The sequence below is a fragment of the Microcebus murinus genome, chromosome 11, assembly GCF_040939455.1.
Source record: "Microcebus murinus isolate Inina chromosome 11, M.murinus_Inina_mat1.0, whole genome shotgun sequence".
Taxonomy (NCBI): Eukaryota; Metazoa; Chordata; class Mammalia; order Primates; family Cheirogaleidae; genus Microcebus; species Microcebus murinus.
Window position 1 is genome coordinate 24,691,693 of NC_134114.1, and position 17,564 is coordinate 24,709,256.

The 17,564-nt window shown below is 35.6% G+C and overlaps 1 protein-coding gene across 2 annotated transcripts in view; it reads right to left on the minus strand.

Annotated features, from left to right (window-relative positions):
* The window catches only part of ZFR (zinc finger RNA binding protein), an 81,942-nt gene that overhangs the window by 32,580 nt on the left and 31,798 nt on the right, over positions 1–17,564 (minus strand). For both annotated transcript variants that reach the window (XR_002224921.2, XM_012738447.3), the window contains exons 6-11: positions 12,768–13,015; positions 9,372–9,563; positions 8,570–8,861; positions 5,390–5,586; positions 2,926–3,045; positions 1,066–1,211 (exon numbers count right to left, since the gene is read on the minus strand). Coding sequence is in view for 1 of the 2 variants with exons in the window: in XM_012738447.3 (XP_012593901.2) it covers positions 1,066–1,211; positions 2,926–3,045; positions 5,390–5,586; positions 8,570–8,861; positions 9,372–9,563; positions 12,768–13,015 (1,195 nt within the window). In the remaining variant the exon portion in view is untranslated. The remainder of the gene's footprint in view (positions 1–1,065; positions 1,212–2,925; positions 3,046–5,389; positions 5,587–8,569; positions 8,862–9,371; positions 9,564–12,767; positions 13,016–17,564) is intronic.

Genomic DNA, 17,564 nt, shown 5'->3' on the forward strand with positions numbered 1-17,564 from the left:
ATGCACACTATCTGCAGTATGGTCATATTTTATAACTTTGACTCAAATGATATAAATGTGATTTATGTAACCAAAACATTTGTACCCCTGTAATATTCTGAAATAAAAAAGAGTTAATGGCCATTAAAAAAAAACTTACACAAAAACATCAGAGCAACAGTATTCGTAACAGTCAAAACATGAAAACAACTCAAAGGTCCACTAACTGATGAATACACAAATGTATCATATCCATAAAATAAAGTATTAGCCATAAAAAGAAAATGAAATACTAAAATGAAATACATGCTACAGCATGGACGAACCATGAAAACATTATGCTAAGTTGAAAGAAACCACATTACACTAAGTGAAGGCCAGACACAAAAGACCATATATCGTATGATTCTATTTATACACAATCTTCAAAATAGGCAAATTTATAGAGACAGAAAGTAGACTAGTGGTTGTCTAGGGTTGGAGAGGGGAGGTACAGGATAAGAAGGGCAAATAGAAAGTGACTGTTAACGGGTTCACAGTTTCTTCTAGGCTAATGAAATATCCTAAATTGATTGTGTTGTTGCAAAACTGTGAATATACTGAAACCCAGTGAATTGCACAGTTTAAAGATATAAATCATATCTCAACATAACTTAACATTTTATGTTTTTATTTATAACAATCAATCTCTGAAAGATGTTTTCTCAATTCCCCTTCTTTATAGCCCCTAAAGTTTAATAGAAGTCCTTTTTAAAAAAAACACATTATAGGTAACTTAAGTTCTATTTTGCTTGTTTTAAACTTATGCCCTTATTTATAATATTAAATTATTATTTCATATATTTAATGTATTTAAGATACCACATAATTCCTAATACCAAGGCTATGGTCAAATACTAGTGTAGCCAAAAACTTAATTTTAATGCATGTCTTTTCTAGACCTAACATCTTCCTGAAAAGTGAAATTTGAAAGTACATTAAATAAATCTGGATTGCTCTGAATGGGAGTCACACACCCAGGACACCTAAGTTTTTTAGAAAGGCTGAACCACTTATTCTCATGCTACTAAATGTTAAAGATATTACCTCATTTCCATTCTCCAGCGTTCCTCTTCCTCTCGTCTTCGCCAGTACTCTTCCTTCTGCATTTGCTTCCTCATTTTCTCTTCTTGAATTTTTCTTGCTCGAATACTAGGCTTTACTTCTACTTGCAAATCTGGATTTACTTTTTTCTGTTAATATAATAAGACGTTTAAAAAAATAGCAGCCCCAGCTGGGCGCGGTGGCTCACACCTGTAATCCTAGCACTCTGGGAAGCCGAGGTGGGTGGATTGCTAGAGGTCAGGAGTTCAAAACCAGCCTGAGTAAGAGCAAGACCCCATCTCTACTATAAATAGAAAGAAATTAATTGGCCACCTAATATATATAGAAAAAATTAGCCAGGTATGGTGGCGCATGCCTGTAGTCCCAGTTATTTGGGAGGTTGAGCCAGTAGGATTGCTTGAGCCCAGGAATTTGAGGTTGCTATGAGCTAGGCTAACGCCACGGCACTCACTCCAGCCGGGGCAACAAAGCGAGACTCTGTCTCAAAAAAAAAAAAGCAGCCCCAACAATCTACATGTATTTTTTTTTTTTTTTTACATGTATTTTTAATCATACAATTCCACATATTCCTTCATCATAGAGGCTTTTAGTGGCAAATTTTCTCTTATAGAGTAAAATCGGTGTAATTAAGTTGAATCAGAGAAAAGATTCAGAATATATTAACAAAAAATTTTAATTAATGAAGTTTAAAATTACATACTTAGTATATAAAAATTATGTAACTTATTACTGACCAATAGAAAGCCATATGAAATCCTTAGACACTGATGGATATTTAATTTTATTTTACAGCTGACCCAGAACAACATGGGTTTGAATTACACAGGTTGACTTGTATGCCACACATTTTCTTCTGCTTTAGCTACCACAACCCCTCCACTTCCTCCTCCTACTCAATATTAAGATAAGGATGAAGTCCTTTATGATTATCTACTTCCACTTAACGAATACTAAATATATTTTGCCTTATGTTTTTCTTAATAACATTTTTTCTCTAGCTTACTTTACTGTAAGAATACAGTCCATAATACATGGAACATACCAAATATGTGATAAGAATGTTTATGTTATTAGTAAGGCTTCCAGTCTGCATGAGGCTATTAGCAGTTAAGTTTTGGGGGAGTCAAAGGTTATAAGCAAATTTTGACTGCATGGTGGTGGTGGTGGGTCAGTGCCCCTAACAACTACATTCATTGTTCAAGGGTCAATTGTAGTTGTTTACAAACAGATGATTCTGAATGTCTGTGTCATAGTTAAAAAGTTTCTTTTCATATATAAGTACTAGCCTTTAACACTGTTTACTTATTTTCATCACATCTGTGTTTAAAAGACAACATATGCATCTAAGGCATTAGTCCAGCCTAGTTAAAAACTTTAAATAGAATATTTGAATTTATCTTAATACTTGAAGTGTATACAATAAAGAATTCCTAAGATAAGATAAATGAAGGGATTTTCCAACATATCAACTAATCAAAAAATTCATTTTTGTGGAAAATCTACCAAAATAAAGGAGATAAATGGAGACTTGATACTTTTTTCAAATACTCTATGTGAAGCAATTATTTTTACATGATTACTTGATCCAAACAATGTTCCAGTTTTATTGTGCCACAGTTATTAAAACTGATGGGAACATGGTCATGTTGTTCTTACTTACATTTAACAATAGTAAATAAAATGCAAACATTTGAGTCTATCTAAATGAGTCTATCAACATGACATGCTTATCTCAGAATGGGAATTCATGGACTGGGTAAATTGTGTTTAGATGCTTTGTTTTACATAAAGAATGTTCCAAATTGTTAAAGAAAAAAAGGTACCGGTTGAAATGATACTCACTTTATATTGAAGTCGGTGTCTTCGCCCTTTTAAGTGCATCTCCTTAGCATTGGGATCATTAAAGCTGCACTCACATAATTTACAATGGAAGCGAATTACTTTTCCTTCATCATTTCGTACCTTGGTGTAGGAAAAAAAAATAAAAGAATCTTAACAGAAATGTTATAATAGTTGAAGATTTCATTCATAAACTCTCACATATTTTTTGATAAAGTTGTCAACAATTAGAATCTGATTTGAGGGAAAAAAGTGGCATGTGTCAAATTTTTAAAAAGGATAGAAACTGAAAAAGAAACTAAAAGTTGGATTCTTTTTTTTAATTTTTTAAAAGACATGTGGGTCCTGCTCTGTTGCCCAGGTTGGAGTGCAGTGGAGGGATGACAACTTTTCACAGCCTCTAGCTCCTAGGCTCAAGTTGTTCCCCCAGCCTCCCCAGTAGCTGGGACTACAGGCACACACCACCACAATTGGTTAATTAAAAAAAATATTTTTTTGGTAGAGATGGGGTCTTGCTATATCGCCCAGGTTGGTCTTGAACTCCTGGGCTCAAGCAACCCTCCTGCCTCAGCCTCCAGACTAGCTGGGATTATAGGTGTGAGCCACTGAGACCTGGAAATTGTTTTTTTTTTTTTTTGAGACAGAGTCTCACTTTTTTGCCCCGCCTGGAGTGAGTGCCATGGCGTCAGCCTAGCTCACAGCAACCTCAAACTCCTGGGCTCAAGCGATTCTACTGCCTCAGCCTCCCAAGTAGCTGGGACTACAGGCATGCACCACCATGCCCGGCTAATTTTTTCTATATATACTAGTTGGCCAATTAATTTGTTTCTATTTATAGTAGAGATGGGGGTCTCGCTCTTGCTCAGGCTGGTTTTGAACTCCTTGAGCAATCTGCCCGCCTCAGCCTCCCACAGTGCTAGGATCACAGGCATGAGCTATCACGCCTGGGCAGATTGCTCAATTGACCTTGAGCAATCTGCCCGCCTTAGCCTCCCACAGTGCTAGGATCACAGGCGTGAGCTACCACGCCTGGCCAAGATTAGTTTTTAGTCCTAGCACTCTGGGAGGCCGAGGCGGGTGGATCGATCAAGGTCAGGAGTTTGAGACCAGCCTGAGCAAGAGCTATACCCTGTCTCTACTAAAAATGGAAAGAAATCAGCTGGACAACTAAAAATATAGAAAAAATTAGCCAGGCATGGTGCGCATGCCTGTAGTCCCTGCTACTCGGGAGGCTGAGGCAGAAGGATTGCTTGAGTCCAGTAGTTTGAGATTGCTGTGAGCTAGGCTGACGCCAAGGGCACTCACTCTAGCCTGGGCAACAAAGCGAGACTCTGTCTCAAAAAAAAAAAAGTTAATAATAACCCAGTTGTCCACCTTAATACGTAATTTTCCTTGATAGGAAAATGGATGAAAGATCAAATATTTACCCAAAACATACTATATGCTAGGCACTATGCTAGGTACTTTATTTCATTTAATCTTCACAATTTTGTTGGGGAAAATCTCAATTTTAAAGATGTAGATAATGAAGCCAGAAAACTTATACATGCTCTAAAATAAAGTGAAAGTAAACAGTATTACATCACTGTATGGTTTTTCTGCTAACAGAAATTATTTATCCAAGCCCCTTCGAGGTCCCATCACTCCTCCATTTTACTGAGTTTACCGGTAAAATAGCCTGAGAAACCAAATAAACTGGTTCTGTTAAGTTGGCAACTATAATTTTACACAGAAAACTAAGTGATTGTTCAAAAAGGGAAATACTGGCTCTCACCATTAATGCTGTTGCTGCTCAGAATTTTTAAACATTTTGTTTTAAGATAGTTGAAGAGTATGAGAATGTCAGCCAATAAATGGAAAGTTACTTTACACCACAGTGATAGTGTTAACAAGGAAGTGGATATATGAAAATTAATAAAAAAATTGTGATGTCACTTGGGTAGACTTAAAGGGCATTCTTTTTTTTTTTTTTTTTTGAGACAGAGTCTCGCTTGTTGCCCAGGCTAGAGTGAGTGCCGTGGCGTCAGCCTAGCTCACAGCAACCTCAAATTCCTGGGCTCAAGCAATCCTTCTGCCTCAGCCTCCCAAGTAGCTGGGACTACAGGCATGCGCCACCATGCCCAGCTAATTTTATATATATATATATGTATATATATATTAGTTGGCCAATTAATTTCTTTCTATTTATAGTAGAGACGGGGTCTTGCTCTTGCTCAGGCTGGTTTCGAACTCCTGACCTCGAGCAATCCGCCCGCCTCGGCCTCCCAGAGTGCTAGGATTACAGGCTTGAGCCACCGCGCCCGGCCAGGGCATTCTTTTATATAACAAAGAGTCCTTTGATATCCTTTCATAAGCAACCTAAATCTAATTAAGTATAATTTAATTTTGCATGTAAAGCATCCTTGCAACAAAGTGACACTTTTTCCTTTATCTAATTTCACAGCAATGGAATTTTCAAACAGATTACCTCTTCCACATAGTCATGGCCCACTGGCTGCACATCACTCTGCAAAGCAGCAAGAGATGCAGGTGTGACTGGTTCTGACACTGTATCTGGCTTTACTTCTGGAATTTGGACGGCAGAAGTGACAGGAGTACTTTTAACACATTCAGTTCCTTTTAAGTCATCTGATTTATTTCCTGTCGACTGCAGCTTATTACCACCTAGAAAAGCAAAAAATAAACAAAACAAAAAAAATCACAATTTTATTTTTATATAAACCTGATAAAATGAAAACCTCAGATAGTTATCTTTTCTACCAATAGTAAAACTATTGTTTGACATAAAAGAATTTTGAAGAACCACATAAATTAGTTTTTATCCTATTAACGAATTGTATTTCTGAATTTTTCCTTTTCCATCTCTGAACATCCAATGACATACCCCACAACTCCCCATACACTAAAAGTGAACAGCAAATATCTGAACTATTTGTTAGAGACTAAGCCTAACTCATGTTTGTATCCTTAGTTCCTTGGCAAATCGCTAAACAAATGAATAGTATTTATTCCTTTAAAAAAAAGGTAAGTTCAATGATTAGTTTTCCCTGAAAATTTAATTCAAATAAAGTTTTCTACTAAAGTTCTATTTCCACTAAGAAGGAAAGAGAACCAGTTTAGGTTTTATTACTGCTTATTTCCTTCAACTTATCTGCTAAAATCAGATATGAATTTATATCAAGAATTATTCATAGCCGGGCGTGGTGGCTCACGCCTGTAATCCTAGCACTCTGGGAGGCTGAGGCGGGCGGATTGCTCAAGGTCAGGAGTTCGAAACCAGCCTGAGCAAGAGCAAGACCCCGTCTCTACTATAAATAGAAAGAAATTAATTGGCCAACTAATATATATATAAAAATTAGCCGGGCATGGTGGCGCATGCCTGTAGTCCCAGCTACTTGGGAGGCTGAGGCAGGATTGCTTGAGCCCAGGAGTTTGAGGTTGCTGTGAGCTAGGCTGACGCCACGGCACTCACTCTAGCCTGGGCAACAAGCGAGACTCTGTCTCAAAAAAAAAATAAAAAAAAAGAATTATTCATAATATAAAACTTTTTGTTGTTTTGAACTGAATTATAAATAACCTCAAAAACTAAAGAACTGTAAATGATAGATTTCATTTTAATCATCTATTAAACTTACTTTAAATAACTGTCCAAGACAGTATCATATTGTGAATTTTCTGCTTTTAAACCTTTCTTTCAAAATCATTTTTAAGTATCTACAACAGTCTTGACACTGTCATAAGTTCTAGTAACAGAGTAAGAATAAAACAAGGTAGCTGCCTTTGAAGTGCCCACACTTTAAGGGAAGAAATAATTATAATGTGATACATGGTGTCATAAGTATAAAGTGGATATTGTGAAAATGTAGAGGAATGGAGCCACTATATTTTTTCTTGTTAAGGAAGGGTGTGACCTGAACTGGGATTTGTTTGGTTTTTTTTTTTTTTTCTTGAGACAGAGTCCCACTTTGTTGCCCGGGCTAGAGTGAGTGCCGTGGTGTCAGCCTACCTCACAGCAACCTCAAACTCCTGGGCTCAAGCAATCCTACTGCCTCAGCCTCCCGAGTAGCTGGGACTACAGGCATGCGCCACCATGTCTGGCTAAGTTTTTGTATATATTTTTTTAGTTGGTCGATTAATTTTTTTCTATTTTTGGTAGAGACAGGGTCTCGCTCAGGCTGGTTTCGAACTCCTGACCTCGAGCAATCCACCCGCCTCGGCCTCCCAGTGTGCTAGGATTATAGGTGTCAGCCACTGTGCCTGGCCTGAACTGGGATTTGAAGGAAGAATGAATGTGAACTGGTCAGAAAGAAGAGAATGATGTCTGAACAGAAAAAGGCATGTAAATAAAAGTACTACATCAATGCATTAAAAAGACTATGATAAATTCAAGGAAGAATCAGTAATTCGAGATGAAATACTACCTAGGAAAAAGTATTAAAATATGAGGCTGGAAAGGTAGGAAAAGGTCAGATTATGAAGGGCTTTGTATGACATAATTAAGGAATATATACTTTATCCTACTGCAAGGGGAAGGCCACAGATTTTTAAGCAGAAAACTAGACAATTTTATAGGTATTTTAATAAAATGACCGACGAAAGTTAAGTTTGAAGAATACATTGAAGAGACTGGTTGCAATAAGAGACAAAGCTCTAAGAGACTTTGTAGACTTAAAAAGGCAATGGTAATAAAGAAGAAAAGATTTTTTTTTGGTAGAAATACTGTAGAGATAGAAACAAAAAGACTAGGTAATCAGCTGGAGGAGATAGTAACTAATAATGTTAGTAAAGTTTTCCATTTGAGAAATCAGCAATTTTATGAGATTTCATGGTATCTTGTGATGAATTAATGGGTTAGAAGGGGACATATGAGAAGGCATCTACAGAGATGTATACAGGATAACCAGAGAATACCTAAAACATGGCACTCCAACTCAGTAGGAGTTTTGAACTTGCTAAAAAGATTTTAAAGTAATTTTACACATAGGAATGAACGAGACTATCATGAAGACTGGAATGGAGTAAGATGAAAGTCAGGGGTAGAATTTTAGCAACACTACCATTTAATGAACATGCAGGCAAGAGAACCAATGAAGACAACTGAGAAAGGGACAGGAACATATAATCGAAGAAAGAAATATATATTAAGCTTTAAGGCACAGCAGTAAACTGTATCAAAATATTAGGCCAGTCAATAGGATGAAACTGAAAACTGGCCACTGGATTTGGCAATCAAGTCTTCGGTGAGCAGTGAAAAGAGTTTTAGAAAAGGGTAGAGTGGAAACAGCATAGGAGACTGAGGATTGGGTAGGAAGTACAGAAGCAGAGACAGACTTAAGTTAACAGCTTAAGACTACAGAAATGGGAAATGGTCTCTGTTTGTGTGTTTTTTAACGACCAAGGAAGAGACAGGCAGATCTGTATGGCTGAAGGGAAGAAACCACTAGAGGACTAAAAATTAAAAAACAAACAAACAAAAAATACCACCACCAACAAACCCCCACACAACAGGGAAATGTGTGAAGGAGTAAGATCCCAGTGAAAAGGGAGAAGATGGGAACAAGAGCATAAACATAAAGGTTAGTGCTGTAATGGAGGAGAAATATCACTTTAACGGTTAGGAGGAACACAGAGAACATTCAGTACTTGCCAACAAAGTTTATTTTGGGGGTAGATGTTTTCTTGGCAGCCATATTTGTAGGCACTGCTGATACTTTAGCGTTAGATGTGCTATTAAGAGACGAGTTTCCTGTTGTCGTGAGACCCTTTACTGAAGAAGTTGCAATTGATGAAGTATTCACAGTACAATTGCTTGCTGCAATGCTTGAAGGAGAGGCAGTTGGTTTTGAAGCAGATACAGCTGTTGAAGATGTAGCTTGGCTAACAACGTTTGGTTCTGTTGAAGGAATAGGTTTACCAAGTTTTGTGTGTAATTTAACCACCTATAAAACAAAAGCACATTTGTCAGGAAACTCAAAAGCGTAGATTTTTGAAGTCTGTCTGGAACAACATTATGGAATAAAATTCTAAACTACATTTTTCTTTGTTGTATTTTTTCTGTTACTTGTTTTAAACACAAAACTCATAGTTTTCAAGATAATTTCTGTGAAACAGATATGAGTATTCTGTCTACTACCAGGTGAGGAAACTTAGGCAGAGAAAGATGAAATGACTTGGCCAAATGCATACAAGCCTATAATTAAGATGAAAGGAGGAAAATAATCACATGACAATTTTCAATTACTGAGGTAAATGGCTTACTTTAATGGAAAGAAAGGCCTCCAATCCTTCACTCTTTAAGCAATGACTGTTCAGTGTTACTTTTATGTATTATTAGCAGCTTATAATGCACTCAGTTTTCAAAATCTCAAGCCACCTTTACTTAAATCCCCATCAAAAAAGCAAAAGAAAACAGACTAAGACATAAGGGCGTGTGGGAAAAAAACACCTACTTTCTGATGCTTAGCTCCACGAATGTGGGCAGCATATGCATCTGCTCCTGTACAAGACACATCACAGAGCTCACAACGTAGCTGATTTTGAGTCCCACGAGTAGAGTTGTTGCTGCTGCTGGTATTTTGTGAGGCTTTCAATGCAGCTTCTTTTTTTTTATGTTTCTGTCCTTCTAAATGTTCTTTATAAGTCTGTTTCAAACAAAAAGGACAAATTTTGCTTTACTAATTTTCTTTCTAAATCGTCTAAGATTATCCAATTCTCAAATCTCTAATACTCTTTTAAAAATGAAAACTAATTTCAAAAGTAGTTGATAAAGGACATGTAGCATTTCCTACATATGTGATATATCCTTGGTTCTTTGTACCTTGTTTACCAATAATACATTTATATAACACACTCAGTTAACAAGCACTTTCATACATAGCCACAATATAGAATAAGGCAACAGCTTTCAGTTTCAAGAATTGGCATCTTTTATGGTTTATGTCTAATGTTGGACAGAGAATGATAAGACAGTTATCATTCTACAAATAAATTATTTAATTACAGGATTTAGATGGGGAGAATGTACTTACACTATTAGAAGAAAAAAAGTTACTGTATACTAACAAGATTCTTTACAAACAGGTATGTTTATTTATAAAACGGACTTTTCTAATTCAGAATGCATTTTGACATGCAATCTATATTAGAATCCAGGCCATCTTGAACAAAAGCTTAAAGTACTTAAGAGCCAAAACTATATATGCAAGGAAGAGTAATTATGGTAATATTAGCCAACAAAAATAGCAAAATCATATATTAAAAATCACCTTCAAGGAAGATGATTGATGAAGGTAGGTAGGAGTTAATTAAAATGAGAGAACAGCTGGGCAATTTTGTTTTGGTTTTTTGAGTGGGGCCACTTGTCTTCTCTTTCATATTTTATTTTTAAAATTGTCTTTAAGAGAGACAGTGATTAACAAAATTGTATGTTCATCATAGAATTTCAGAGCTGGGTGGGACTCTGGAGATTATCTAAAACAATGATTTTCTAATTCTTAAACATAAGAATCGCTTCTTCAAATTAAATCTTATAGACCAGCAGGGAAAGTGGCTGTTTTTGAAAAAAGAAGATCTAAGGCTCTCTTCTCATTATCTGAAGTGGCTCTATGAAGCAATTTGAGTCTCAACTATTTAGGAAAAGTCTTTTTTATAGAAGTGAGAAAACAAAAGTGCAAAGAAGTTAAGGTCTCTAACATGCTCAAGGTCACATGGTTAGTGGCACACCCAGAACTTCAATCTTGGCCCCCTAAATATGAATCAACTTTAACTTCCCCTATGTCCACACCCAGTCTCTCACAATCTTTTTTTTGAGACAGAGTCTCGCTTTGTTGCCTAGGCTAGAATGAGTGCCTTGGCGTCAGCCTAGCTCACAGCAACCTCAAACTCCTGGGCTCAAGCAATCCTTCTGCCTCAGCCTCCCAAGTGGCTGGGACTATAGGCATGTGCCACCATGCCCGGCTAATTTTTTCTATATATATTATTTGGCCAATTAATTTCTTTCTATTTATAGTAGAGATGGGGTCTCGCTCTTGCTCAGGCTGGTTTCGAACTCCTGACCTCAAGCAATCCGCCCGCCTCAGCCTCCCAGAGAGCTAGGATTACAGGCGTGAGCCACCGCGCCCGGCCTTACAATCTTAATGATATTTTTCTCTAAGGCTCATTCACCCCTTAAGGCACCCTTGGCCTATTCTTCTGTAACCATTTAGCACTGTCAAATCAATGGTCAGCTTCATATACACTAATTCCAAATGCTGCTGTTAATATGTCACTCTTGTGTCATGTTCTATCCTTTCATATGGACACCCACATAGTCAATAAATCTCTTATGTTAGTGTCTGGCACTCATGACATCATCTCCTCTGAACAGTCAACAAATAGTAAGAAACACTCCTCAAATACTAAGACCATTATTATTGCTCCCTTCCATGTTTACCCTGTGTCCCTGTAAAAATTCCTCACCTGTCTCCACCAACCATGCAATCTACAATAAAACCATTTCCTATCATACTCATAACAGGGAGAGAAAAAGTTTTATGTATTTAGCCACATATAATATGTTCCTTAATTTGGTGTAACCCAGGGAATGCTAGTAATTAAAAATACCCCCAAAATTCAGTAGTAAAAACAGAACTAATCCAGTAAATTAAAAAGAATGTATGTGAGTGGGGCAGAGGTGAGAGACAGATATAACTTGAAGAAACCACTAGAGAGTCAAAATCTGATCTTTTCTTTTCAAATAACATGGCTTTTATCAGCCAAACTGTTTACCAATTTTTTTCAGACAGAGTTTCACTCTGTTACCTAGGCTAGAGTGCCATGGCGTCACCCTAGCTCACAGCAACCTCAAACTCCTGGGCTCAAGCGATCCTCCTGCCTCAGCCTCCCAGGTAGCTGGGACTACAGGCATGTGCCACTGTGCCCGGCTATTTTTTTTCCTATGTTTTCTAGTTTTTTTGTCTAATTTCTTTCTATTCATAGTAGAGATGGGGTCTCACTCTTGCTCACACTGGTCTTGAACTCCTGAGCTCAAGCAATCCTCCCACCTCGGCCTCCCAGAGTGCTAGGATTACAGGCGTGAGCCACCGCGCCCGGCCTCACTAAATTTTTATATAAAAACTAGACACTCTTAGAGTAATAAAAAATAAGGTTAGGAAGGGCATTTAGCTGCCCATTAGCTTTTATAAACAAATTCATCCACTTTAAGGTTTAGCAACTAGGAACAAAACAACATCAAAAAGAAATAAAGGTCTTGCATGCTTCATTGCTTGGTATTTTTGAAAAAGACACTTCCTTACACCTTTCTTGATCCCAAAGTACCTATTCCCCTCATGCAAGAGGTTATAGAAATAAGTAGCATTCTGTAATGCATATAGAAAAGTCAGTCTCATTAGAAATACAATCCTGAAAATTATAGGTTAGCAGTAACCAATTATCTTAAGTTGGAGAATTTTGTATAAAGGCTTTACAAAGTAAGTTACAGATGCTAAAGAGAAATGAAATAAAAATTCAATTTTATTCCCAAATTCAAAATAATTTGATTATAAAACTTTTTAACTAAATGTAAGCTTTATTCAAAGAGCAAAGTCTCCTTCCTGAAAAAAGCTCAATTTGCCCATTTATCATTTACATGCATAATCATTTTTACAGTTTTTTCCTGAACACAATTCTCATTATCTCAATAAAAGCAGTTTAAAATCAGTGCTTAATAAAATATATATACATTAACTAAAAGCTAATAGGAAAGAAAATGTAAACCTCTTTGTAGGCACAAGAGTTAGAGTATTAACCATACTTAACTATCAAAAATAACCACTGAAGATTCATGGTTTAACATACAACATAAGTACCTGTGGTCCAGCACAGCTGATCTTACAAACATCACAATAGTGAATCTGGGGTGGTTTGGGAGGCTGTTTTGGTTTCAGTTGTTTATTTTGGAATGGTGCTTTTTTAGTAAAGGTGGTCCCTGTCCAGGCAGCTGTTGCAGCAGCAGCAGCAGCTGCTGCTGCTGCCTGCTTCTGTTGCTGCTGCTGCTGTTGATAGTAGGAAGATGCAGCTGAATACACTGCTGCTTCATAACCTGAATAAGACGTACCTTACAAATAAAATCAAACAAAAATTATGTTACATAATTACAGAAGGACAAGTTAAATGTTAGTTAAAAATTTAAACTCAGTAATTCCTGCAATGGTAAATTTACATGTGCGTATTTACAAATAATGCATATCTCACAGAACTCAGAAAAAAAATCTTTTCTTCCTTTTTTGTAAGTCCTCAATAAGTATTTATTCAGCACATGCCAGGTGTTATAGAGGCATAGTATAAGATTTGGTCCTTTCCTTGAAGAAACTTACAGTTCAATTGGAAGGAAAGAGTGACAAACTTACATGGTTACAATATCTGTTTGTAATTTCCCAAGTGCAATCTTCTGAACACAATTTGGGACATGTTGGATTTGAGGAAGAATCAGAAGTAGAAGACTACATAGTGAAAACAAAAACTCATGAAAGTAAGATTTGACATGTTTGATGGCTAAGAGGATAAAAGAAGAAGAAAACATACAAAGATGACACCAAGATTTTGAGCCCCATTGATCAACTGATGGGTTGTATAACTGATAAAAGCAAGAAGCTGACAGAAGTTTGGAGAGGCAAGGTAAATAAAGCTTAGAAGTTTGTGATATGGAACTGTAGTTTAGATGAAAATATAGGAAAACAGTTAAAAGAATTTGGAATTAAGGACTGGTTCTCATCTTCCAAAAGATGAAAAAGCACTGCATTTTCTGGTTAAATATATGGATTCTACATATTTCCATTATTTACAGTCTCCACTGAGAAAGTACATTTTGCTAGCTAATGACATAATATATATATATATAATGTTTATGTTCAGGGATTTACAGATTTTAACATCTGTATACATTTTAAATTTGACAAAGTTGCTAATTTTATATATAAGCTTATCTGGAAACTGGAGAACTCACCATTTCTAAGGTAAGATCTCTGGAAATCTGATAAACTCTCTTATTCACCACATTTCAGAGACTTCTTTAGATTTCTTTATTCTCTTAAGTGGTAATGGGTGGGCATAAAGTGATATAAGGCTCGAGAGAGAGATTCTTACTTGCCAGGATAGTATAGAAGAACTACTTAAGGAATGGTGCTTTTAGTAAAGGTGGTCTCTCAAATGCAGATTGCTATACTGAAAAGACTTAAGATCCACTAACTCTTATAAATCTATACACACAGAGAAGAAAACAAGAATTGGAAGGGTGAGAACTAGAATACATGGAAAATCAGAATCACAGGAATCTGGAACTAGACATATCCCGGAAAGAAAGGAGTCTCACAACCTTTGGTGAATGCCTTCCTAGACTTTTATGTCAGGTTGTTATATAGTATATAAATACTTATGAAGTTTTAAAATAGAAAGTATGGTAACAGCTAAGAAAACATCTGAAATGAGAGTGGGTAGACTTATCTCAATGATAAGCACATGATCAGATTTAAAAAAAATCAGAAAACAACTGATTAGTTAAAAGAAAAATTCCATAGATCAATAACTCTTTACTGGTAGTCCTACAAATGTCCTCAGTTACTTAAGAATGTGATAAAAGAATATAATCAAGCTCACAGACAAATGATTCCAAAATTTATAGGCAAAAACACACAAATTTAAAATAGTTTAAATTTCACTGTTAAATACCATAAAATTGCCAGTTAAAAATCATAAAGCTGTTTTTAGAGTAATACTGATGACTATGATTTTTATATGAAATCTTTACAATAGACATTTTCCAAATGACTTTCAGTTCTTTTGTATAGAAAATGATAAAAATAACTATTAATTATGTATCAAGGGAAAAAAGGCAGAATAAGGGCAACAGAGGCCAACAGTGCTGGATGAGTAGGTCTTCTAGTTTTTTTAAATCAAGAGTTCACAATATGAGAAGCAATATGCCAGGTACAGTGTAGTTTTCAGAACAGATCAATAAGCCAGACAAGAAAATCTCACTATCCTTACTTTACAGATCAGAAAACTGAGGCTTAGAGATTGTGAGATCCTTTAAACACTGACCTAATTTATCCACAAAAATCACCAGGTTAAGCTTAATATTTATAAAATAATCTCCATGTGCACATAAGTAGTCCAAAACTCATAAAAGGCAAGTTTAATTATAGTTTACTACTTAGTTAAAAAAAAAATCATCAAAGCATGAACTAAAAGGTGGGCTAAAGATTCTGGATCTCTGGTAAAGAACACCTTAAATTCTCCTATGACCACTAACAAACAAACGTACATTTCTTGTAAAAGTATTGTGAGAAAATAAATATAAGGCTACGTCTATAAACTGCTTACCAACTAGTAAGTTGTATTATTAGAACTGCTGAAATATAATTTTTAAATGCATATCATAAACAAAAAGATATCATTTCAATAATAAATCTATCGTGCTACAAGTCACCATTTAGTAAGCAGCAATATTCCAGAACTCCTCATTTTAATCAGATAAAAAGAATAGCTGATCTAAATTGTAGCTGCCAAATATTGCAGATACAGAACTCAGAACTCTTATGATTCTTTGGATGGCAGTTTTACACTGTGTATCACATAATCTTTAGAAAGTACCTATTCTTTGCCATAACAGTTCCACATCTAGGAATTTGTTCTAGGGAAAGAAGTGAGAAAATGAACAAATCTTTACATATAAGGATTGTTCTATACTGTGCTGCTTCCAGTTTTTCTCTAATATAAAATTAAATGTCCCCAAATACACGCTTTAAAGATATAGTACATCCATACAGTAAAATATGATGTAGCCATTTAAATGGTTTCTAAATCCCACTGGCATATAAGAAACCAAGGCTCCTTTGGGAAATGGCTGATTGTGAGTCCAGGGCAGGGAAAGCTCAACATATAACAACTTACAGTACCAAAAAGTAATGAAGTATTCAAAAGCTAATGAGGACATGTCAAAAAGAATCAGGAGCTGATTTGAAAAAGATCCCATTGGCCAAATTGGAATAATGTGAGCCTTAAAGAGAGAAATGAGAATAATGGATTATACTATAGTCGACCCTCCATATCCATGGGCTCTGCATCCATGGATTCAACCAACTGTAGACTGAAAATATTTAGGGGGGAAAAACAGTAAAAAATCACAATGATAAAAAATAATACAAATAGAAAACCTCAACACAGTATAACAACTATTTGGATATCATTTACATTGTATTAGGTATTATTAGTAATCTAGAGATCATGTAAGTTATATGCAAATACTAGGCCACCACTTTATATAAGGGACTCAAGCACCTGAGGATTTGTGTGGGAACCAGTCCCACATGAATACAAGGGACAACTGTACACTGAATAAAATAGAATGGGTCCATAGCAATATAAAAAAAAAAGAAGTGGGAAGAAGGGGCTCTTCTTTGGAGAAGAATGCCTAAGAATCTATGTGAAAGGATTTTGCTATTGCCATTGTAGAAACTGATTCAGTTAGAGATTTTCAAAGGATCTAACACCATAGGATGAGAGGACACTGGGCAACAGGCCCACAGATTACTGTTAATTACAAAGAGAAAAGGTATTTTTATAATGAAAAGATCTGGTAGACACCACTTTAACCAGTGGAGTGGTGGTTACTTCTGATTTTGTTGAAGCTAATAGACATTTAAAAAAATTAGTGCAATGAAAATCAGATCTCATAGTTACAATGATAGCTAGTAAACCAGGTAGAGAATGCCAGAAAAATTCTGAAATGGTATATCTAGAAATTCTAACAAATGTAACAGTTTCTTGATATCTTAACAAAAGATTTCTTTCCTACATAGGGAATATCCTTGACTATGTCTTTAACAGATTATAAAATCAGTAAGGAATAACCTGATATTATTATGTAATGAAATGGAAAACTACTCTTGCCTAAAAAACTGCCTGAATCTAAACATAAATCATCAGGTAAATCCAGATTGTGGCATATCTATAAGACAACTGGCATGAACTCTTAAAAAATGTAAATTTCTTGAGAGACAAAAAAATAGGGGATTGTTCTAGATTAAAGGAAACTAACAAACTATGGCAACCAAATACAATCCACAATCCTTGATTGGACCAGAAATTTGAAATAAAGCACAAGCATAAACACATACATACCAAACACTTACAAAGCCCAGTCATAAAAGACATTTTTGGACAAATGGGAAAATTTATATATTAGAAAGCTTTCATGTTCAATTCCTTTTTCATAATAATGGCATTGTGGCTATATAAAAGAATGTCCTTATTCTTGGGAAATACATTCTGAAGAATTCAGGGCAAAGTACCATGCCATCTACAACTTATAAAACATATTGTTGAACCATTTGAAAATAGGTTTTAAGAGAAAAGAAGATAAAAAGTTAGGAAAAAACATTAATCAAAGGAATAATATACCTCTATACTTAGTGACAAGAGAAGAACATTCACAGTGACAAGAAAGTTGTTTACAGAATTACAGGTAAAAGATAAATTCATTTTTATAAAAAACTATGACATTTACATATGTATATTACATGGAAGTATATATATATATAGAGAGAGACATGCACTAAAATGTTAATGACAATTAGTGTCCAGGGGTAGATGTCCAGTAGTTTAAC